This window comes from Dendropsophus ebraccatus, chromosome 2 (assembly GCF_027789765.1).
Source record: "Dendropsophus ebraccatus isolate aDenEbr1 chromosome 2, aDenEbr1.pat, whole genome shotgun sequence".
NCBI lineage: Eukaryota > Metazoa > Chordata > Amphibia > Anura > Hylidae > Dendropsophus > Dendropsophus ebraccatus.
This window is the reverse complement of record NC_091455.1, coordinates 35,482,875-35,506,554: the sequence shown is the minus strand read 5'-3', so window position 1 is coordinate 35,506,554 and position 23,680 is coordinate 35,482,875. Positions and strand designations below refer to the sequence as shown.

Below are 23,680 nucleotides of genomic sequence, written 5' to 3'. Positions count from 1 at the left end.
CAGGCCACTCAGACGCTGCAGCCGTCGGGACCGAGAGAAGACCGGGAGGGCTAAGAGGTATCAGGTGTTTGGGCAATCGTCGGCCACACATTGCTATTACACGTAGCGATGCGTGGTCGCCACCCAACAATTTAAGGTCCAAACCTAAACCAATGATCAGTTGATGATCATCGACTGATCATTGTCTCTATTACATAGAGCGATAATCAGCCAAATCGGCCCAATTGGGGCGAATATCGCTCTGTGTAATAGGGCCCATAACGTAACTTGTGGATAGGCTGTCAATTGTTTTATCCTGGACAACACAATTTTTAATAAAGACCTATGGAGTAACCTTTTTCCACCATAAAAAGTATAAAGCAAGAATAAAAATCTACATTTCAAAAGTGTCCATAGCTGTACTTTTCCTCTAGCGCTAGTCGTCCTTGATGTAAAATAAGTGGTGATGTGATACTTCCCCCGCTCCTAAAGTTTATTTTCTACAGGGTGTACTCTAATTTTCTACAAAATGAAGTCACTCAGAAGATATTAGCAGTAAAAGCAAACCTGCAAACAATCTTAACCTCCCTGACGTCCATGAACTTCTGGGTGAAAATACTTAGCACAAAAAAATTTGTAATGTAAATAAATTTTTTTCTTCCTGGAAGACCTAAATCCAGATTAAGAAACTGATGGAATCTTTTTATTTTTTTTTTACTTGGGGATGGATTATTTGTACTGGCAAAGGGTTTATTTGTAGTACGTTCAAGTAATCTTATGAGGTCATGAGTTTAACACTGCTGTTTGTATTGAAGAGTTTCTCCGCACAGTTGTCAAGGGGACAAGTCCATGGCACGAGACCAGAGTAGCAGCATATGCCGGTGAAGTATGGAGTCACAGCAAGGATCATGAGCGCCGATCTGACCCGGGCTGGCACGCCCACCCTGGCAGTGTTTTAACAATCTCAAGAAGACAGTCATCACTTCCCTAGATCCCCATAATCCATCTTTAAGCAGTTGGGATTTCTAACAAGCCGTATAAGCCTCCAAGTATTCACACACAATCCTCTTACAATTACTAATTGGTGATGGAACTATAGTCTCCCGTTCCAAGGATGCTCAATCAATACCAGAAGTTATTAGCTAGTTTTTCATATAGATATATTGACGATTTATTACAAATCTCACTCCCAGCCCATCGGGGAATCGGCTTACTTTCCTCTAAGATCTTTCCATTTTACACTATTTTAAGGCTGCGTGTCATAGATGCCCCTGGAGTAAAATTCAGATAGCAATAATTTATTCTTGGAAAAGCTAAAAAAAAAAAAAAAAGAAATCAATTTTTATTCTACTGTTGTTTTGGGCAGTGAACCAATTGATATTAAGTCATTCCCCAGTATGGTAGTAAACTTCTGTGTCTTTGCAATATGAGGCTGTCGGAACTTTGCCATGAAGAGTAATAGCTGTGCTATCTGAGAAGGTTGTTAAAGCTTGTGATGTAAACGTATGGGTGCGTGTAATTGCATAGGCAAATAAACATGCTACATGGATGTGTCACAGAATCACGTATTAAGACTTAAACTTTTATTTGATATATATCGCTAAAAACAGTAACTAAAAAGGCACGAGCCAATAGTACAATCTGTCTAAATCCTATTTATGGATAGTTATACCAAGACAGTGACCACCATGGACATGAACTTGGCCCACCCACAAACTAAAGTGTCTTTTAGTGTCTCTACGTGTTTTAACCAGGGATATCCTGGCATCATCAGGGGATTGTAGACCACAAATTCCATATACGGTACTTTAGTTATAATGTATATATGAAATATGTCTGAAAACACCAAGAGACACAACAAAACATATATATGTGGCACCAGAATAATCTCTGGCACGCTAATGTGGGGAACGTGAGTGGTCCCAGCTGGGACATTATCCATGGTTTGGCTGACCATTTGATTTGTAGTGATGTATACTGATATTCTGTAGTTTGATGCAACTGCGGGTTGATTAATTATATGTTTAAGCAGGGAAGCTGCTCTATGTGCGGGTCATGCTGGTTTGACCTATGCCGAAGTGGGGTATCAGACCCTGTAAATATCTGCATATATGGACAATAATGTCTAGACCTATATACTATAATTGACTCATTGTTGTTTTATGCATCTGTATAACATATGGTTGGTGACACAGCAAACACGTGCCACATTTATATGTTTTATTGTGTCTTGGTGTTTTGAGAAATATGTCATACATACATTGGGGAGATTTATCAAACATCGTGTTAAGTGAAACTGTCTCAGTTGCCCCTAGCAACCAATCAGATTCCACCTTTTATTTTACAAAGAGTCTGTGAGGAATAAAAGGTGGAATCTGATTGGTTGCTAGGGGTGACTGAGACAGTTTCACTTTACACCATGTTTGATAAATCTCCCCCATTGTAACTAAGTTATATGGAATTTGTGGTCTACATTCCCCTCTTTGTTGTACTTATATTGGTTATCATACCTGCATTTTCCTGTATCTATCTATCTATATATATATATATATATATATATATATATATATATATATAGTGACACTATTCCCCCCCCCCTTTTTGCATTATGACATCTCTACACAGGTGTAAAGGATAAATTTAGCAGTTTTCATACCTTATTTTATATCATACCTCATGGTGCTTGTTCCAGTAGAAAATTATCTTTTATCATCTGCGGATTGTGCTACCTGGGCTCCGTGACATCATCGGCACATAGGCCCCGCCCCTCAGTGGCCATTGGTATGGGCAAACCTAGAGGGGGTGGGGTCTAGACTTTTAGGCTGGCCCGTTCCAATGGTTGTCAAGGGGGTGGGGCCTAGACGGCTATGAACTCACAGAGAGGCGGGGTCTACAGTGCAGCTGTGGGCAGGGCTAAGTGGTGCTTCGGACGAGAAGCCGCACCCAGGTAACACAATCTGCAGATGATAAAAGATGACTTTTTACTGGAACAAGCACCATGAGGTATAATATAAAATAAGGTATGAAAACTGCAAAATTTACCCTTTACACCTGTGTAGAAAAATCATAGTGCAAAAAGGGGGTGATACTGTCACTTTAAGCGACTCTAGTCTCCTGATGATTCTAGGATATCTCTGTTTAAAATGCATAGAGACACTTTAGTTTGTGGGTGGGCCAAGTTCATGTCCAATGTGGTCACTGTCTTGGTATAACTACCCATAAATAGGATTTAGAGATATTGTACTATTGACTTGTGCCTTTCTAATTACTGTTTTTAGCAAGATATCAAATTAAATTTGGAGTTTTAATACGTAATTCTGGGACACTACTATTTTTTTTTCATGTACATGACAGTAAGCAAATATACACCAATATTAGATGTTGCAACTGTGACTCTCTAGTACTACATGGATGTGCATGAAAAGAATGCAAAGTAAATGCTAAAGAATATTTAAAAAAAATTGCTACTTTGTACATGTCATATGCAGACACAAGGGATAGCAAAGTGAAATGTCCCCAGCTTGGAGGGCTTTGGAGGATATTCTACTACAATGAGATGAAGATCAGACAATGGAGGCTTCAGATCATGCACCCGCCATTTATTAAAAAAAAAAATAATAAAATAAAAAAAAAAAATAATAATAATAATAATACAAAAAGTTGCAGATAGGTGGTGATGTAGCAGTAACTGTATTTTACTTGTATAAACTGAGGCTTTCATAGATGCACAGGTGATCAGCTATTATTCCCTAACAGTGTAGCCTCCTCACTACAGCCTAGAGCTAAACCTTTAAACGGCAACCAGATGGTGATTAGGGGAGTGTTCGTGGTGCTAGTTATTGATACAGTCTCTAGCATACAATGCGTAATGAAGAAATGAAAACTGCACTCACCGGCACAAGTGCCGGTGAGTGCAGTTTTCATTTCTTCATTACGCACTTACCCAACCTAAACCTAGGTGACTTCTGGTTTTGGGCTTCCTTGAAGGACTAGGTCTACCGTGACAGATCAGCATCAGTGTCAGATCTGATGTACGGTATTCATCTGGATGTTGTAGTTATTAAAGCTGACCTTGTTCAGTGGTGGAAAACATGGTTTTGCAAATGGAGAACATTGTTGAAAACTAAGGGGGACATACTGACTATTTGTAAAACTACAATGCCACCTATTTGAACTAATTTTTTTATTAGTGATTATTATTATTATTATTATTATTATTATTATTATTATTATTATTATTATTATTATTAAATAAAAAGTGAGCTCATCATCCGAAGTGCCTGTTGTTTGATTTTCATCTCATTTGGAGCAGCAGAACATTATTATGCTAATTCATGTTCTTGTTGCTTGGCACTTGCAAGTTGATGGGGAGGGGCAGGTGATTTGTAGACATTAAACTACATACACATCACATAACACATACTACATCACATTTAGGCTATGTTCACACACCGTCTTTCTTTGGCCGTTTGACGCCCTTCGATTGCGACAGCCGTCATTTTTAGGCCAAATAACGGCCATTATTTTATATCGATGGACGTTATTTGAATAAGCACAACCGTCATTAAAAAATAACGGACATTATTTAGCCTCGAAATGATGGCCATGCTGAAAGACCATCATCAAACAGCCAAATAGGGCAGCATGTTGGATGGCAGCAAAAACAAATTCCACATGATGTAGTTGCCATTGGCCCATTCAGTTTAATGTAGGCTACTAGAGACCACGCTTAGTCCGTTTCCTGAAAATATTCTATCATTTTTATTTTTATTTTTCAAAATGTTTATGTTTTAAAAATCAACTTTACAGTACGTTACTAAATGTGTACTTACCGATAGGGCGTCTTCTTCCATAGCACTGCAGTGAGATTTCAGTCTCGCTTTCATCTTGACCGCTGTTGTATGTACAGTTACTGAACTGGAGCTCTTGGGTCTAGTATGTGTCCTGACAAAAAATTATACAAAAATATCTCCATAAAATAATTCACATATATTTGGTTCTGATTAGGTCTCAAACTCTTTTAAATGTGTCAATGTTTTCAGCCATCTCATTACTGGTATTGTAGCATGAATACCTATGCATTCTATGTTTCTATGAATGTGGCTCCATAAAGACATTTGGGATACATAAGGGTCAGTATTGTACCTGTTTAGCGGTGCACTTGCGGGTACGCTCCTTGTTTGCCTTTTCTGTGGCAATAATTTTGCAGATATCAGACTTCTAGAAAATCTAGGAGAAGATGCACTTTTAATAACTTTAGGATAGGCCTGACTCTTCTCATTCATCTGAAAAAAAAAATGTACACAGTTTGCACTTTATAAAGCACTACAGAAAATACAGTACAAGTAGAAAGTATTCTATTTATTTGACATTATTTGAGTAGCACCCAAATGCTCGATAGCGCACACAGCAGTTCAGGCTTCTGATTTTTTTTTTTTTTTCAATCATAAACTGTGTCTTTCCCTAGTGAAATAAGATTATTCTTATAGACACTACATACCAGTAGCAAAATTTGATGGGGGGCAGAGGGGGCGGCCGCCCCCGGGCCCACTCTGGCAGGGGCCCACTGTGATCTCCAGAGATTATAATTTGACGCCGCTGCCCGCCGCTGTCCGCCGCTGCCCGCCGCTGTCCGCCGCTGCCCGCCATTGGATGGGTGAGTGCAGCCCCCCCCCTCTGTTACCGACAGCCCGATGCAGCCCGGCCCCGGAGGCTCACAGCTCCAGCCCCGCCTCCTGCATCCCTCTCCTCTCCTGCTCGTCGGCAGACGTGTGACGTCATCCGTTGCTGCCCGCCCGAGCAGGAGGGGAGAGAGATGCAGGCGCCGCGGGTCTGGAGCTGTGAGCCTCCGGGGCCGGGCTGCATCGGGCTGCCGGTAACAGAATATGTAAGCAGCTAACGGCACCGGACCAGAGAGGACCTGCTGGATCCACCAGAGGTGAGTATACTTTTGTTTTTTTGTTTTTTACATGAATGCTCATGTGGGAGCTTCACTTGGGGCCTATAACATGTGGTTACAGAGGGGGTCCTATACTATGTGGGGGCTGTACAGGGGAAAAATGCCATGTGGGGGGCTACAGAGGGATGCTTTTACTGTGTGGGGGGCTTCAGGGGGGGATAATATGTTGTGATTATTCTATGTGGGGGCTGGCTGCACAGGGACCTATACTATGTGGGGGGGGGGGGGCTACACTGGGGGGGGGGGGGGATAATATGTTATGGCTATACTATCGGGGGAGGGAAATATGTGGGGGCTGGCTACACAGTGAGTGACATCCCCGTATACTGTGCATATACTGAGTGACATCCCTGTATACTGTGCATATACTGAGTGACATCCCCCTATACTGTGCATATAGTGAGTGACATCCCTGTATACTGTGCATATAGTGAGTGACATCCCTGTATACTGTGCATATAGTGAGTGACATCCCTGTATACTGTGCATATACTGAGTGACATCCCCCTATACTGTGCATATAGTGAGTGACATCCCTGTATACTGTGCATATACTGAGTGACATCCCCGTATACTGTGCATATAGTGAGTGACATCCCTGTATACTGTGCATATACTGAGTGACATCCATGTATACTGTGCATATAGTGAGTGACATCCCTGTATACTGTGCATATACTGAGTGACATCCCTGTATACTGTGCATATAGTGAGTGACATCCCTGTATACTGTGCATATAGTGACATCCCCGTATACTGTGCATATACTGAGTGACATCCCTGTATGTTGTGACTTTACTATGTGGGGGCTGGCTACACAGGGACCTATACTATTTGGGGGATACAAGAAGGGGGGAATAATATGTTGTGGCTATACTATGCGGGGGCTACAAAGGGGGATATACTATGGGCGCTACACAGGGGGAAGGGCTATACTATGTGGGGGGCCTATATTATGTGGGACTGCACAGGGCATCTATATTATGTGTGGGGGGCTATATGCCTGACTACTATTTGGAGGCACATATTGGGCCTGACTGCTTATGTGGAAGCACAGAGGGGGCACTGTTACTGTGTAAAGCAATGGGGAATATAAGGTTATAATGAGGTATAAGGTTAGGATGATGCTAGAACGTGGAGCCTAAAGTGTTTGTCTCGCAGATTCTGGGGAGACGAGTCATGGCTGGAGAAATCTTCATGATGGGATGAGCCAGATGAAAAGAAAAGGAAAAAACAGACAGCTTTCACTACCAAGAACGTCACTTATGATTCATGTAGGAAGACGCCTCCTGTAAGTCACTGGAAGTAACTGCACAATCATGCATAATCACTTTTTTGGTGCATTCACACGTACAGGATCTGCAGCAGATTTGATATCGGGTTCCGTCATTGAGTAATAGAACAGGAAAAGAGTTGTCAGCTCACCCACTCAGTCTTGCTTCACCTGATGTGTGGATCTCCGTGATGTGGAAGCTCGCGGGTACTAATATTGGAGACCGCAGCCCGAATCATCCATGATAAGAAAAAATGTGTTCATCCGCAGCTTCATAAAATTCAATGGCTTTATTCAACGTCACAAAACATAAAATAACAGGTGATTTAAAAGACACGCCGACGCGTTGCAGGGTGAGAACCCCTTAATCATGGGGATGATTAAGGGGTTCTCACCCTGCAACGCGTCGGCGTGTCTTTTAAATCACCTGTTATTTTATGTTTTGTGACGTTGAATAAAGCCATTGAATTTTATGAAGCTGCGGATGAACACATTTTTTCCGTCATTGAGTAACAAAGCTATCTGCAGCATCAAATCTGGTGCATATCCTTTATGTGTGAACACACTCTTAAAGGGGTAGTTCACCCAAAAAATTTTTCTTTCAAATCAACTGCTGCCATGAAGTGCCAGAGATTTGTTAGTTACTTCTATTAAAAAATCTCAAGCCTTCCAGTACTTATCAGCTGCTGTATGCCCAACAGGAAGTTGTATTATTTCCAGTCTGGAGAGCAGGAGATGTTTTCTATGGGGATTTGCTGCTGCTCTGGACATTTCCTGACATGGACAGAGGAGGCAACAGAGAGCACTTTGTCAGACAGGAAAGAAAACACCACTTCGTGCTGGACACACAGCAGCTGATAAGTACTGGAAGACTTAAGATTTTTTAATAGAAGTGAATTACAAATCTCTGGCACTTCATGGCACCAGTTGATTTGAAAGAAATTATTTTTTGGTGGACTGCCCCTTTAAGGTCTGTAGATCCTTTGTATAGCTGGATCTCTACCTCTATTTGGTCACTGCTAGAGATGAGTGACCTTACAGTAAGTTCAGGTTCACATGAACCCAAATTCTCTGAACTTCATCTCTAGTCAATGCTGAGGTAGAATATTGCATTTTATATACTGGTGCTATAAAGGGAATATTATTTATAGACAGTACAGCAGTATTATCCAGTCACTGTATGGTGATGACGGCAGTGGTCATGGTATTATTTGTCCTGTGTATACTCCTTTTATTGGTATTACTTGTGTTCGTGTAGTGGATTTTATTCAGTGACAGTATAGTGGTATTAGTCATGTTGTTGTAATGATGGTAGTGGCCATAGTGTTGAGGTATTATCTGTTACTTGTATACTGTAATAATGGTAGTATCAGTCTCTTTATAATAGATTGGCCAGTAACAGTAATGATGATATTCGCTTCCTGTATACTGGTGTTTTTTGGTAACTATAATAGCTATTTAGAGATATACAGTATTATCATGCATAGAAAATTGTCTTACCAGTGCTAACATTATACAGGAAATGTGTAATATTATTTTACATATCCTACAAATTTCCCTAGGACCCTACTTATATATATTATCACTGCTGTAACCTGTTGTTGCATAATAGATAGATAGATAGATAGATAGATAGATAGATAGATAGATAGATAGATAGATAGATAGATAGGAGATAGATAGATACAGTAGATAGATAGATAGATAGATAGATAGATAGATAGATAGATAGATAGATAGATAGAAGATAGATAGATACAGTAGATAGATAGATAGATAATAGATAGATAGATAGATAGGAGATAGATAGATGGATAGATAGATAGATGATAGATAGATAGGAGATAGATAGATAGATAGATAGATAGATAGATAGATAGATAGGAGATAGATAGATAGATAGATAGATAGATAGATAGATAGATAGATAGATAGGAGATAGATAGATAGATAGATAGATAGATAGGAGATGGATAGATAGGAGATAGATAGATAGATAGATAGATAGGAGATAGATAGGAGATGGATAGACTTGGCACCATTTCTGTAAATAAAAATGAGTTGAAATACAACACAACACGACCTAAGTGTGTTATGGTATGTGGGCTGGAGGGGTGTGAGTGCCAGGGCTGATTTTCAGTCCCAGTCCGGCCCTGCCCCCCCATGTCACTCCGCCGCGGCCGCCGCCATCTTAAGCTGATCGGGTGCACTGAGGTTGCGTATGGCCTCAGCGCACCACTGCTGGTACGTGCGCCGCCCACCTGTCAATCACCTCCGGCGCGGCGCTGTCCCTCTGGGTTCCGTCTCCCGCGCTCGCACCAGGTCAGTCACTTGCTGAACAGCATAGGAGCCGGACGGCCGCCTATGACTGCTGCTGCTGCACACAGAACAGGGGAAGGCCGACCTGGACATGTGGAAAACGGGGTGAGGCTGGACATGAGGAAAACAGAGGTGTGCTGGACATGTGGAAAAGGGGGGGTGGTGCTGGACATGTGGAAAAGGGGGGTGGGGTGCTGGACATGTGGAAAAGGGGGGGTGCTGGACATGTGGAAAAGGGGGGGTGCTGAACATGTGGAAAAGGGGGGAGCTGAACATGTGGAAACAGGGGGAGCTGGACATGTGGAAACAGGGGGAGCTGGACATGTGGAAAACTGGGGGAGCTGGACATGTGGAAAACTAGGGGAGCTGGACATGTGGAAAAGGGGGGAGCTGAACATGTGGAAACTGGGGGGGCTGGACATGTGGAAACAGGGGGAGCTGGACATGTGGAAACAGGGGGAGCTGGACATGTGGAAAACTGGGGGAGCTGGACATGTGGAAAACTGGGGGAGCTGGACATGTGGAAAACTGGGGGAGCTGGACATGTGGAAACAGGGGGAGCTGGACATGTGAAAACAGGGGGAGCTGGACATGTGGAAACTGGGGGAGCTGGACATGTGGAAACAGGGGGAGCTGGACATGTGAAAACAGGGGGAGCTGGACATGTGGAAACTGAGGGAGCTGGACATGTGGAAACTGGGGGAGCTGAACATGTGTAAACTGGGGGAGCTGGACATGTGGAAACAGGGGGAGCTGGACATGTGGAAAACTGGGGGGGCTGGACATGTGGAAACAGGGGGGGCTGGACATGTGGAAACAGGGGGAGCTGGACATGTGGAAACAGGGGGAGCTGGACATGTGGAAACAGGGGGAGCTGGACATGTGGAAACAGGGGGAGCTGGACATGTGGAAACAGGGGGAGCTGGACATGTGGAAACAGGGGGAGCTGGACATGTGGAAACAGGGGGAGCTGGACATGTGGAAACAGGGGGAGCTGGACATGTGGAAACATGTGGAAAGCAACCGAGCTTCAATACCACACACACACACACACACAAGATAAAGACAGGGGTGGTGTTTTTTTTTTTCTAGAAGAGAGCAATCATGTTTTTCTTATCCTGAAGAACCTCTTTCATTTTATGTGTCTATATATGTAAATGTAGAAGCCTTTAACACTGCTCTTTATCTTAATTCACTATGAGTAATGGAGCAGAATATACCCTTTATTATTTAGAAAGCATTGTTGTTAAGTGAGGTTCCCTTTGGGTAACATAATCGGTTGGGGGCCCACTCAGACTTGCTCGCCCCCCCTAGGCTGAACCCCTAGCTACGCCCCTGCTACATACTGTATATGTTCCAATGGAGACCACCCTTCTGACCATTCCCTCCTATCAGGACCACCCACCTTGTGTTGCCCAATGTAGATTTTCTAATGTTATTTGGGACAGTATAAAATATGTTCATGTATGATAAATAAGGCACATTTTTTGAGTAATTTTGGTACTTGTTGTCACATTCCAAACCACACCTCTTTTGTTGTTGTGTCTACAACTTAATAAAACATCTTGGGGAACCAGAGGGCTGCTGAACACTGTTACATATAGCTGACATTGCTGAATGTAGCACTAGTGGTACTAAGCCTCCCCTGATAGAAATTACACTAGGGAAAGCTGTCTGTGTCAGTAGTGCTGCAGTGCTGGCAGTAATGCTACAGTTCTCTGCACCCAAACACCTGATGGATCAAAACTTTAAACATTTCTATATGACATGTCAAGTTTTTTTTTTTTTTTTTTTTTTAACATGTAATTATTTCAAACTCATTCTGGGTTTCAGAGTCCAATGGGTGGTACTTTCAGTAACTGGCAGCTGTCTGTGTATGTTCCCTCTTCAGAGAAGGCTGTCATTCACTGAGTAGGACCGCCCACTGGACTCCTAGGAAAAGATTTAAACAATTAGATTAGATCACAGGTTCTACTGAATCTTTCAATCTATGAATGTGCTCAGCCCCTACTCTAAACACCTTCAGCTCAGAGATGTGACAGGAGCCTTACATGCCCAATTATAGTGGCCCATGTGGCTAACAATTGTGTTGTATGAAGCTAAATTATGGTCTAGGAATAGGGAAATAAAATTCCCTAGTCACTGTCTTCCAGTGATCCAAGCATGAAAGGGGCATGACACTATCTAAGCTGTATCCCTTGACACAATATAAGTATTATACATAGTGCCTGTATTGTACTGACAAAGTCCAGGAAGTCCCGAGGACTTGTCATGAGAATACAGTATGTTAGGGGCACTTACTGTAGAACTGGAGGTGGAAATTCTTGGCATGCAAGACTTGGGTCTGAGAGGTAGCAAAGTTATCGTCTGTGCAAAAGGGTCAGCCTCTCTCTTTGGCCTCAGCTGCCGTTCGTAACGTTCTTTGAGATCAGAACCAACTTTATTAGCCAGTACAGAGCTGGACATGCAAAATCTAGGGCCCCTTAAGAATAAAAGGAGGCATGTAAGGTGGTGAAACAAGGTATCAAACTCATACAGAAAACACAATGAGTAATTTTCTCTCCTTACCAGTACAGAAGCAATGGTTTGGCGATTTCAGCCTGGACACTTAGTAGATGATTTTCACTCCACTGATTTGTGTCTAGAAGATTCAGCCTTGTCAGGACCTCTGCCTGAAGGTATTGGTCACCTGTTACCACCATATACAGTTTTTTCATCTTGTGAAGATGGCTTAAAAGAATAAACAGCATAGTCTGTGTCTTAATAAAATATGCACTAATACATAAGAATTATTATTATTATTATTAGGGTTCTCCACTTGATATAATGCCTTTCTGTTAGAAAGGCCCCTTACCAATAAGCAGATCCCAGAGGGGCCTATTGCAGGGACCTTGTGGGAAAAACCTGGCAGTAAGTGTTTAAAATCCCATACTATCATGGATATGTTGGAGTTGGCTGGATAAGTGGAATTTTATTATATTTTTATGATCTCAATGGAGTTTGTAGTAATGAAAAAATTATTAGATTTACTGCTTAGGGCTCATTCCCATTTATCCGCCAATAAATACATTGCACGCAGCATTTTTCAACAGGCAAAACCATGTTAAAGTGCGACTATGCCAGATGGTATATATGTCAAGTGCCATTTTAGATGCATAGAAGATTGTCAGCAGAAAAAGCCCACCTGGTCCATCTAGTCTGCCCTTATATTATTTTCTTCCACATTATGGGTATGTGCACACTACGGAATCCCGACAGAACACCCGTCGCAGATTCTGCAGCTCACACCCGCTGCTACCATAGGCTTCATTCTATGGTTTGCTAGATTCCACCGTCCGTCCAAAGAATGAGCAGGTTCATTCTTTGGATGGACGGCGGAATCTGGCAAACCATAGAATGGAGTCTAACTGGATGGAGTCCTAACTCAGGATAGATATATATTTCTCCAAGGCAGGTTTACATTTATTTGGTGTAGATTTACCTACCACATCTGCTGGAAATTTGTTCCAAGCATCTACTACTCATATTTTCTTATGTTGCTTCTGATCTTTCCCCCAAAAAACCTTTGATTATGTCTCCTTATTCTAGCATTTAATTTCTTGCTATAAACACTTCCCTCCTAAACTGGCTTTTGTCCTTTAAGATATTTAAAGGTTTTGATGATGTCCTCCTTTTCCTTCTTTCCGTACAGATTAAGGGGGAGATTTAACAAACATGGTGTAAAGTAAAACTGGCTCAGTTTCCCCTAGCAACCAATCAGATTCCACCTTTCTGTAACGCCCGGAGTAGTGGATCCACTGGACCGGCACCAGCGATGGCACGAACCTCACCAGGGAGCGGAGTCTAAGGGGCCGCTGGTTTTCACCAGAGCCCGCCGCAAGGCGGGATGGACTTGCTGCGGCAGGCGACCCCCAGGTCGCTACCCCTGGCTTGGTTGCTGGTGTCGGCAGGCAAGGCGTGGCAGGAGATGGCACAGGCAATAGTCTGCAGATGAGAGAGCACGTGACAGGCTGGACACGGGAACAGGTGGAGTGACAGGGGAAACAGGAACCAGGAACAGGGACTTGGGAACAGGTAACGGACAGGACTCAGGAACAGGGACTTGGGACCAGGTAACGGACAGGACACAGGAACAACAGGGAGCTGGGCCAAACGCTATGGGAAGCATGTAGAGGCTCCAACACAGGGAACAGGGCAAGCTGGGATTTATAGGAGAGTGATTAGGTGCAACTACCAATTAGGAGCGCACCGCCCCTTTAAATCTGAGACAGCCGGCGCGCGCGCGCCCGAGGAGGCGGGGACGCGCGCGCCGGCCGGCACAGCGGGAGACAGGAGCGTGGAGAGGTGAGGCGCCCCCCGGGGCCGAGGTGATAGCAGCGCCGGGTCCCCGACTATGGACACCGGCTGCTGCATGGGGCAGGAAGCGGTCGCGGCGGCGGCCCGGAACGCGGGACGCCGCCGCGGCTGTGACAGTACCCCCCCCCTTTGGCCTCCCCCTCTTTCTTGCCTGCAGATGGCACAGGAAGCCACAAAGTCTTTGACATCTTGAAACAAACTGGACCACCAGTAGTGGCGAGAGATCCGTTGGCCGGTCTTACGGACTCCAGGGTGCCCGGCCTCCAACGAGGAATGACCCCACTTCAAAATACCTCTTCGAAGCGCAGGGTGAACATGAGTCTTTCCGGGGGGTACTCTCCGAAGCGAGGAGGTGACGACTGGTGCTAGGCGATCAGGCGGTAAAACATGGCAAGGGACTGTGGGTCTGTGGACGAGGACCTTCTGTAAGTTCTCCCGGTGGTGAGAGGACCCGACCTTAGTCTTGGGTACGGAGAGAGGGTACACCTCGGCAGAGAAGGCATCCGCCGAGTCTTGGTCTTCTGCCGGTAGGTCGGATAGAGGCTTGGCTGGGACAGGAAACGACATAGTACACTTGGTCTGAGGTGACCTGAGACACTGGTTGGAACAGTCCTGACCCCAACTGAGAATCTTCCCGGTTCTCCAGTCCAGTTGAGGGGCATGTTCTTGCAGCCACGGGAGTCCCAGGAGGACCGCGGGGGAAGAATGGGGCAGGACGTAGAAGGATATCTCTTCTTGATGTAAAGGACCCACCTGGAGGACTAAAGGTGCGGTCTGGTAGTACACACGGTCGGTAAGAATTTCGCCTGTGACCGAGGAGATAGTCAGGGGCCTGGCTAGTCGGGTCACGGGTAGCCGCCATCTTTGGACCAATGTTGCCGCAATAAAACTGCCTGCTGACCCAGAATCGAGGAAGGCAGTAGTCTGATGATTTCGTCCTGAGAGAGTCCGGATGGAAACTGGCATAGACAGACTTGGAATGGTGGCATTCACACCTAGGGACACCTGTCCCACCGGACCTAGGTGCGAGCATTTTCCGGATGTTTGGGGACGTAGGGGACATCCCAGCCGGAAGTGATCGGAACCACCGCAATAGAGACAGAGATTCTGCTCCAGGCGCCGGATTCTTTCATCAGGCGTCAGGTGAGCCCGTTCCACCTGCATAGGAATCTCAGGAGAGGGTTGGGACATCGAAGGGTCAGGATTCTGGAAAACCGGCGCCAGCTGGGGATGGCGACGGGAACGGGTTAGTAAATGTTCATGCCGAACCTCCTCCTCCCTCTCCGAAAAACGAGTATCAACTCGGGTGGCCAGTAGAATGAGTTCGTTCAGGGAGGTAGGCAGGTCTCGGGCAGCGAGCACGTCTCTCACACGACTAGACAGGCCCTTCTTGAAGGTGGCCAATAGGGCGGCCTCGTTCCAGTCCAATTCGGCTGCCAGGGTGCGGAACTGGATGGCGTAGTCACCTACAGAGGAGCTGCCCTGAGAGAGGTTGAGGAGAGCAGTCTCGGCTGAAGAAGCACGGGCAGGTTCCTCAAAGACGGAGCGAAACTCGAATAGGAAGGCCCGGAGATTGGCAGCAACAGGATCATCACGGTCCCACAGTGGCGTGGCCCAGGCCAGGGCTCTACCTTCTAATAGGCTGATGATGAAAGCCACTTTAGAGCGCTCGGTGGAAAACTGACTACTCAAAAGTTCAATGTGCATGGTGCACTGAGTCAAGAATCCTCTGCACAACTTAGAGTCCCCAGAGTACTTGCTTGGGAGGGCCAGTCGGAGTGAAGAAGAAGCGTCAGGGGGTGGTGTGCGCTGGGCAGTAGTCTGCTGCTGTAAGGCGGCAGTGAGTTGCTGGATCTGCTGTGACTGTTTCTGGATTTGTTGCGCCTGCTGAGTGACCACTCTGGCGACGTCACGGAGATCAGGCACCTCGCCGGGATCCATGGTTGGAGCCTACTGTAACGCCCGGAGTAGTGGATCCACTGGACCGGCACCAGCGATGGCACGAACCTCACCAGGGAGCGGAGTCTAAGGGGCCGCTGGTTTTCACCAGAGCCCGCCGCAAGGCGGGATGGACTTGCTGCGGCAGGCGACCCCCAGGTCGCTACCCCTGGCTTGGTTGCTGGTGTCGGCAGGCGAGGCGTGGCAGGAGATGGCACAGGCAATAGTCTGCAGATGAGAGAGCACGTGACAGGCTGGACACGGGAACAGGTGGAGTGACAGGGGAAACAGGAACCAGGAACAGGGACTTGGGAACAGGTAACGGACAGGACTCAGGAACAGGGACTTGGGACCAGGTAACGGACAGGACACAGGAACAACAGGGAGCTGGGCCAAACGCTATGGGAAGCATGTAGAGGCTCCAACACAGGGAACAGGGCAAGCTGGGATTTATAGGAGAGTGATTAGGTGCAACTACCAATTAGGAGCGCACTGCCCCTTTAAATCTGAGACAGCCGGCGCGCGCGCGCCCGAGGAGGCGGGGACGCGCGCGCCGGCCGGCACAGCGGGAGACAGGAGCGTGGAGAGGTGAGGCGCCCCCCGGGGCCGAGGTGATAGCAGCGCCGGGTCCCCGACTATGGACACCGGCTGCTGCATGGGGCAGGAAGCGGTCGCGGCGGCGGCCCGGAACGCGGGACGCCGCCGCGGCTGTGACACTTTCATTTTCCAAAGAGTCTGTGAGGAATGAAAAGTGGAATCTGATTGGTTGCTAGGGGCAACTGAGCCAGTTTCACTTTACACCATGTTTGTTAAATCTCTCCCTTAGTTCCTAAAAAGTCTTTCCTGATATGTTCTATGCTTCAGACGCCCACCATTTTGGTAGTCTTTGGACCTAGTTCTTTTCGTAGCCCATGAGGCAAGGATAAGACGTTTGGGGCAAAAGATGCATGCAGTGTTCCCCTCTGGGGCAGCTCACCATACAAATATAAAACCATCTCTATAAGGAAATCATATTAGACTCACCTCTGTTTTCTCTTCATGTCATTCATAGATCTCAGCCTCTCGATGTCCATCCACAGCAAAAAAAGTTTTTCTCCTGAAGTCCCCTTAATAAACGACTTAAATTTCTCAAACTCTTTCCGGCTACGGATATGGGAATATTCCTGTTTATTATGTGAAGCATTTGGACTGTCCTGCTCATCGCTGTCTGATTCAGAGACATCAAGCTCTTCTTCAATGGATGCTTCAGAGGAGGTGGAAGAGGCCTCTGTACTAGCTACTTTGTGGATGGTCACCTGAGACAAGTCAAAGATATTCATCTCATCCACACTTTTCTTTATACGGTTCATACCATTCAACTTGGAGACTACAGACTTCATCACATGATCAACATAATAAAAGGCAAAATCCTCCATTGTTGGGAACACTGGACTGGCGTCTTCTTGTTTCTGCTCTTGTTTCTGCTCAACATAAAGTCTTATTGGACTCGGAGTTGGGGACAGTGCGATAGATACTGGATATTCATCCTTCTCCCATGTATCCTGTATCTTATTGTCCCTCTGAGATTTAGCAGAGTTCTTATTGGTTTTCAGAAGACTTGGTTTTTGGTGACTTGAAACACTCTGAAGAACTTTGTAAAAGAAAAAGTTATGTTATTCAGTAATACTGATGAGCGAACCGGGTTCGGGTTCGAGTCGATCCGAACCCGAACGTTCGGCATTTGATTAGCGGTGGCTGCTGAACTTGGATAAAGCCCTAAGGCTATGTGGAAAACATGGATATAGTCATTGGCTGTATCCATGTTTTCCAGACAACCTTAGAGCTTTATCCAAGTTCAGCAGCCCCCGCTAATCAAATGCCGAACGTTCGGGTTCGGATCGACTCGAACCCGGTTCGCTCATCTCTATTCACTAACTATAGTCCTGAAACATATAGGGAGATATTTATGAAACATATGCCCGAGGTGTACGCCAGGGAGAAGGTTCAGATTCACCCTTTCTCCCTGGCCTACGCCTCCCGAACATCCCCGGGGTGGCGGAGCTTGAGGGGGCGTGATAAGGGGGGGAGGAGACATGGCCACCTCTTGCGCCTCATTTATAATGATTTACGCTTGCTCACAGGTGTAAATCATGACCAAAATCTACACCTGCTGAAAGCAGGTGTTGATTTTGTACACCGGACGCAGATTTGGGCAGCCGGATTCACTAAGAGGCACGTGCCGGGCCTAATATAAGACCGGCGTACTTGTATGCCAGTCTTCATAAATCCCCCCCATGGAGTACTCAGGCACCTTTCATAGTAATAAATAATGAAGATATATTGACCTGTTTAGAAGCTGTGGAGATAAACTATTTAAGAGGCACTGTCATATATATATGGTAAGCTGCAGAGCTGATAATATAATTAGAAAAAGTTAATTATATAATTAGTCTAAATTAATTGCCCTCAGTTGATATACAACCTGCTCGATAAACAGGTGTCTTTCCTTGTGTGAGCGCACAATTTGTACCTTGGCTACGATTGTCACCCCAGGTGATCAATCCAGATACTGAATTTGTGGTATCAGGAGTCGCACTTTGTTTGGCTATGGTAAACCATTCTTTGGTCTGTGTAAAAGAGGCCTGTAAAATATAAGTAAAGCATAAGCTAAAAAAGCAGCCATGACTTCTGTAGTAATAGGAGATCAGAAACTAAACAAAGAAAACGTAACCATCTAGTTCCACAAAGAAAGTAAAGGCCCTATTACATGAAAGCGATTATCGTCCGTATTTGGCCGATATTAGTTATTACAGCTGGTAATCGCTCTGTGTAATAGGGGCAGAGGCAGGAGGCCGCCACCATCTCCTATGGGCTGCCCGGACTATCTGACAATCTTCCAGGCAGCAACAGTAGCTTTAGTAAGGAGAAAAAGTACTTTTATTCTTCCGTGCAAGGTTGGGGGAGGGGCGGCAACTAGTCATCTGGACAGGAGGCCGTCCGTGACTAGTCACTAGTAATTGGTGATCTAAATATTAGATACTGTATACAAAAGAATAGCCCGTGCAGCCCCGTTGAAGAGTCTCGAAACACAGGACTAGACAGATACAGTATCTCTCCAGGAAGGACCCTGTTTCTCTTATATATATTAGCTATGTTATATGATTTCACATGGTGTATGTGTCACAACATTCATATATTTTTGAACTGTTTTGATCGACAGCCTCATAACCATTTTGTATTTCCTATATATACAAAAATTGTTAAAAACAAACTTAAACCCTACTTATGTGAAGGTTTTACCTGACCAAGTGTAACATAAAATCTCTTCATGGTTTCCTCATTCTCAGTGGTAGGGGATGGGGAGGAGGCGACTACTCTTTTCAGTGTCCATGGCTGGTAATGCGGATCAATCTCTAAACTCACTCCTGTATTATTCACTCTCACCTGGGACAGCAACTTAGCGAGTCTGCAATTATCAAAGGTACAACATATAAGGCTGGGTTCACACATAGTATAAGGTTCAATATGCATTCAGTATTTGTAGTTTGAATCATCAGAAACGCACACTATGTTGTTGAGTGTGAAAGGAAACTGAAGCAACTGGTGGAAACCCACCCTAACCTGGGGTCAACAAAGTCCATACAGATGTTGTCATTGGTTAGATTTGACCCTGGACCACAGGCAACACAACTATCCACCAAACAATCCTGCCAGCCTCAATCATATAGGAAATACATTGGTGCCTTGGATTACGAGCATAATTCGTTCCGGTACTGTGCTTGTAATCCAAATCCACTCTTAAACTAAAGCAAATCTTCCCATAAAAAATCATTGAAATGAAGACAAATGGTTCCACACCCCAAAAATAATGATTTTGTATTCTGAATAACAGGTAAAACAAACATTTAAAAAGCTGGATATGTCATACTATAAGTTACTGTAGAATATAGCAATCAGCATGTGGAGTATAATGTATAGTAAGAGCATAAACCTGAAATACAGCAGAAGTTTGTAGATACAGGATGGAACTGCAGATCCCCATAAGCATAGTAGCATAGTACAACAGGCTAGAATAGAGAGGCAGGGCTGCTGTCAGAGGTCTGTGTGGTCACATGAAAGCAATGGGGAAAGGTGTGTGTGTGTGTGTGTGTTCAGCATGGACCAATGAGGAAGTGAGAATCACAGAGGTGTGCAGGAGGACAGTGACAGAAACTTTTATATATAGCAGTGTGAATAGCTGAGTGTAAGTGCAGGCACATCAAAGCAGTAGTTTGTATAGATGAGTGTAAGTGCAGGCACAGTATAGCAGCAGTGTGTATAGCTGAGTGTGAGTGCAGGCACATTATAGCAGGAATGAGGGGATGGGAAACACAAGGGCTGACAGAGACTGCAGGGAGCATGAAGGAATGAGCAGGGCAGATGTGGGCACATCTCTGTCCGGGAAAGAGGGGTTAAAGCTATGAAGAGATTACCTCCACAGTCCTGTCCCCTGATGCAAGCCACAGCCTGAAGTGGATCTGCTATCATTTGGTAGGTGAGGGAGACTTCCTGGGTCAGAGTACAGTGCTGTAGACCACCCTATGCAGACCATTGCCCTCCCCCACTTTTCCTCTCACCCAGTACAGGGAGCTCTTAAACCAAAGCAATGCTCGTAAACCAAGTTACAATTTTGAAAAACTGTGAGCTCTCAATCCAAGTTACTCTCAAACCAAGGTACCACTGTAATATTTTATCATATTCATCCAAAAAATATTAATTGGATTGTGGGAAAAGCCTGTAAAAGAGTAGACTAGGAAAATAGCGTATCACATGACCCGTTATGGACTGAACTAAATAAACTTGTGAGGCCAAGACCTAAATTTTCAGTATACTGTAAAGCTACCAACTTTATAAATGCGTTTCCTTATATAACTTGATGCACGTAGCTTTCCTTTACTCCTGATACCTTTAAACCTGTCTCTACCCTCATTTTATTAGCTTCTCTGCTGCTGTTAAAGTTTATGGCTGTTAAACAATGGGATGTCTTCGGTAACCTTGGATACATTTGGTACCTAACCGTGAAGTACGTTATAAAGTTTATCCATTAACAGCTTCTAGACAATGCGGTATAACATCTAGAGATGCATTGTGGTCATAGTTACGTTATTAGAACTGGTCATTGAAAGAAACCAGACTTAAAAACATAACTTTTATTACAGGATTGTGACCTCTCTCCCCATCATTGTTGGGGAACTGCTGTGGTTTTCGGATGTGCTGCCACAAATTGAAAAAGTTTTTGACAGGTCACAGACACACATTTAAAAATTTGATTGGTGCAGAGGCTCACACTGTTAGATAAAGCCGGGAGAGGGAACTCCTCATTTTGCTGCAGGAGATGGCCTCCATTGTAAGAGATGGAAAAGGCAGCATGTCAAGGAGTGGAGAGCTCAGCCCCAATTTCTTCCAGTTCTATCTAATAAATGAAACCCTGATTAAAGGGGAACTCCAGATAAGAAAAACTTGTTTTTTGTACATTAAAAGTTATATAGATGTGTCTATACAATGTATTACTGTATCTGTACGGTTCTGTCACACTGGTAGCTGATAGAAATCCAGGAAGTGAAAAAAATGGCCCCTGTGCCAATTCACATTGTCTCCTTCTCCTGCTGCTATGCCCCCCTAGGAGACAAATCTTCCATACTTCTGTCTCACATTGTGTGTGTTTGCTGATGATGCAGACAGGGGGGAAGGTTGTGATGTCACAGGAGGCACGGCTGGATCCCCCAATCCCCTGACTGATTCACCATCTCTAACCGGCCAGAAGCAGCTGCTGCACTAATTTTACTGATTGTGATGGGAGGGGGCTGTGATGAACACAGGAGGGAAAGCATTGCATTCTGGGAAATGCCAAACCAGGAAGAACAGAAACACAAAACAGAGCAAAACCTCCCCAAACAAATGGATTTTTGGTAGTTTAAAAAACTGGGATAGACAGGTAAGTAATGCGTTATGCTTCTGCAGAAGTTTCATTTTTTTTAACCTCTACCTGGAGTTCCCCTTTAATAAAAACTTATGACATGCCTTTTTAACATACCAGAAAAAAAGCAAAAAGTTCAACATCACCTGGTCACACAACGTAAAGAAAGAGAGCCTCTTACTGCAGTAGAGATGAGACGCAAGTCAGAGGCTCTCCAATCCTGGATGGACACCGTTAAACATCACAAACACACTTGATTTGACAGCATCCAGTAGTAAAGATGGTGAATCTTTTATTCAGGCAACACAGTAGCAACGTTTCAAACCAACTGGGTTTTTGTCAAGCCTGACAAAGACCCAGTTGGGTCAAAATGTTGCTACTGGATGCTGTCAGATCAAGTCTTTTTGTGATGCCTTTGTAACATGTCAGAAGCATACGTTAAATACAACTTATCCCTAGCAGGCAATGTTTTTTGTCCTGAAATGTATACTGTATAGCACACCCTGGCCACAAATAGACTAAATTTTTTTGTTTTTTTTTAAAGTGGTTATGCAGTATACATCTGGTTGGCTATTGCCGATCTAGCAAAAATCATGTGATTCGCGCTTACATATTGCGGCAGATTACATTGCATTGGCTCACAATGATAGGGATAGGGTTTTTATAATTTTACATTACCTGTATTCAAAGTAACAGTCACTCTTCAAAAATGATGGAAGTCTTTCCCTCTTTATCCATTCAACTCCTTGTTCCCGATTCAAACACTTAAAAATAAGTCATTTAAATCATTTAGCTCTCTCATTTATATAGGTTTAGATTTCTCTTTTCTTTTTGTTTTTAGCGGTAAAAAAATAAATAAATAAAAAGTAATAACTGGTTTATTATTTATCACACAGTACCAGCTATATAGGCTCCTCAACAGTGGTGGATTATTATCTGGGCAGTTTGGGCAGACGCCCAGGGCCTGAGGCTCCTAGGGGGCCCACAGTCATCTAAACGACCCACATCTGATCTCACTGCGGCTGCACATCACCCAGGGTGGCCCAGCTGACAATCCTCCGGAAAGCTGAAGTGCCGGTGAGCGCACTACAAACAATACTCACCTCCTTCTCATTCCTGCATTGCTGCAGGTCTCCCAGCACTGCTCTCTCCTGCTCTCTCTTACGGCACAGGCAGCACCTGTAACACATTCTAACTGTGCCGGAAGAGGAAACAGGGGAGAGAAGTGTCGGGAGACCTGCAGCAACAGGGAAACATGTGGGAGGTGAGTTTTGCTTTCTTCTTTTATATTTATCTACTTTAGGGGAGCTGCACAGGGGGCCATAAACTAAAGGGGGGCTACCCAGGGGACCATGGACTAAAGGGTGGATGACACAGGGGGACATCTACAATATACAGGGCATGCACAAAGGGCATCATCTAATAAAGGGGGACTACACAGGGGACCATCTATTAAAGGGGCCAACAGTGGTAACACCCAGTTAGTCATAGATTTCTAGTAAGAATAACAAAGGAATGGCAGATCACAGAGCTATAAGAAAAGATGTTCTAGAAATGTTCATGTCAAATATAAGAATCTACTAAAACAGGCAGCTCAGGGAGGGCAATGGTCCACTTTAATAAACAATAAAAAAAAAAAGAGAGAACTGTATATATAAAAGTAAGCCAACGTATCTCACCATAACACAATAAGTGGTGTCTATTTTGACATCAATAACAGACGATTTTTTCGAGCTCAGACCGGTGACACTTCTGGTTGCATTGTAGATGGGGTTCGGTGACTGATGATCGCGTAACATTTTTTTAATTTGCTCTTCCAGCTGATCAGGGACATTGCTGATCACTTCAAAAACACCATATATTTTGTTGAACTTGATTGCTTCAGTGAATGTCTGCAAAGAAAGTCATATAATACACAAAG

General features: G+C 44.5%; 1 protein-coding gene across 8 annotated transcripts in view; it reads right to left on the bottom strand.

Moving 5' to 3' along the window:
* The window catches only part of RGS22 (regulator of G protein signaling 22), a 78,615-nt gene that overhangs the window by 41,981 nt on the left and 12,954 nt on the right, over positions 1-23,680 (bottom strand). For all 8 annotated transcript variants that reach the window (XM_069957344.1, XM_069957338.1, XM_069957339.1 and 5 more), the window contains 9 exons: positions 23,439-23,651; positions 22,438-22,523; positions 19,104-19,269; positions 18,334-18,445; positions 16,848-17,454; positions 12,099-12,260; positions 11,832-12,012; positions 5,125-5,264; positions 4,812-4,923 (listed from right to left, as the gene is read on the bottom strand). In XM_069957344.1, coding sequence (XP_069813445.1) covers positions 4,812-4,923; positions 5,125-5,264; positions 11,832-12,012; positions 12,099-12,260; positions 16,848-17,454; positions 18,334-18,445; positions 19,104-19,269; positions 22,438-22,523; positions 23,439-23,651 — 1,779 coding nt within the window. The remainder of the gene's footprint in view (positions 1-4,811; positions 4,924-5,124; positions 5,265-11,831; positions 12,013-12,098; positions 12,261-16,847; positions 17,455-18,333; positions 18,446-19,103; positions 19,270-22,437; positions 22,524-23,438; positions 23,652-23,680) is intronic.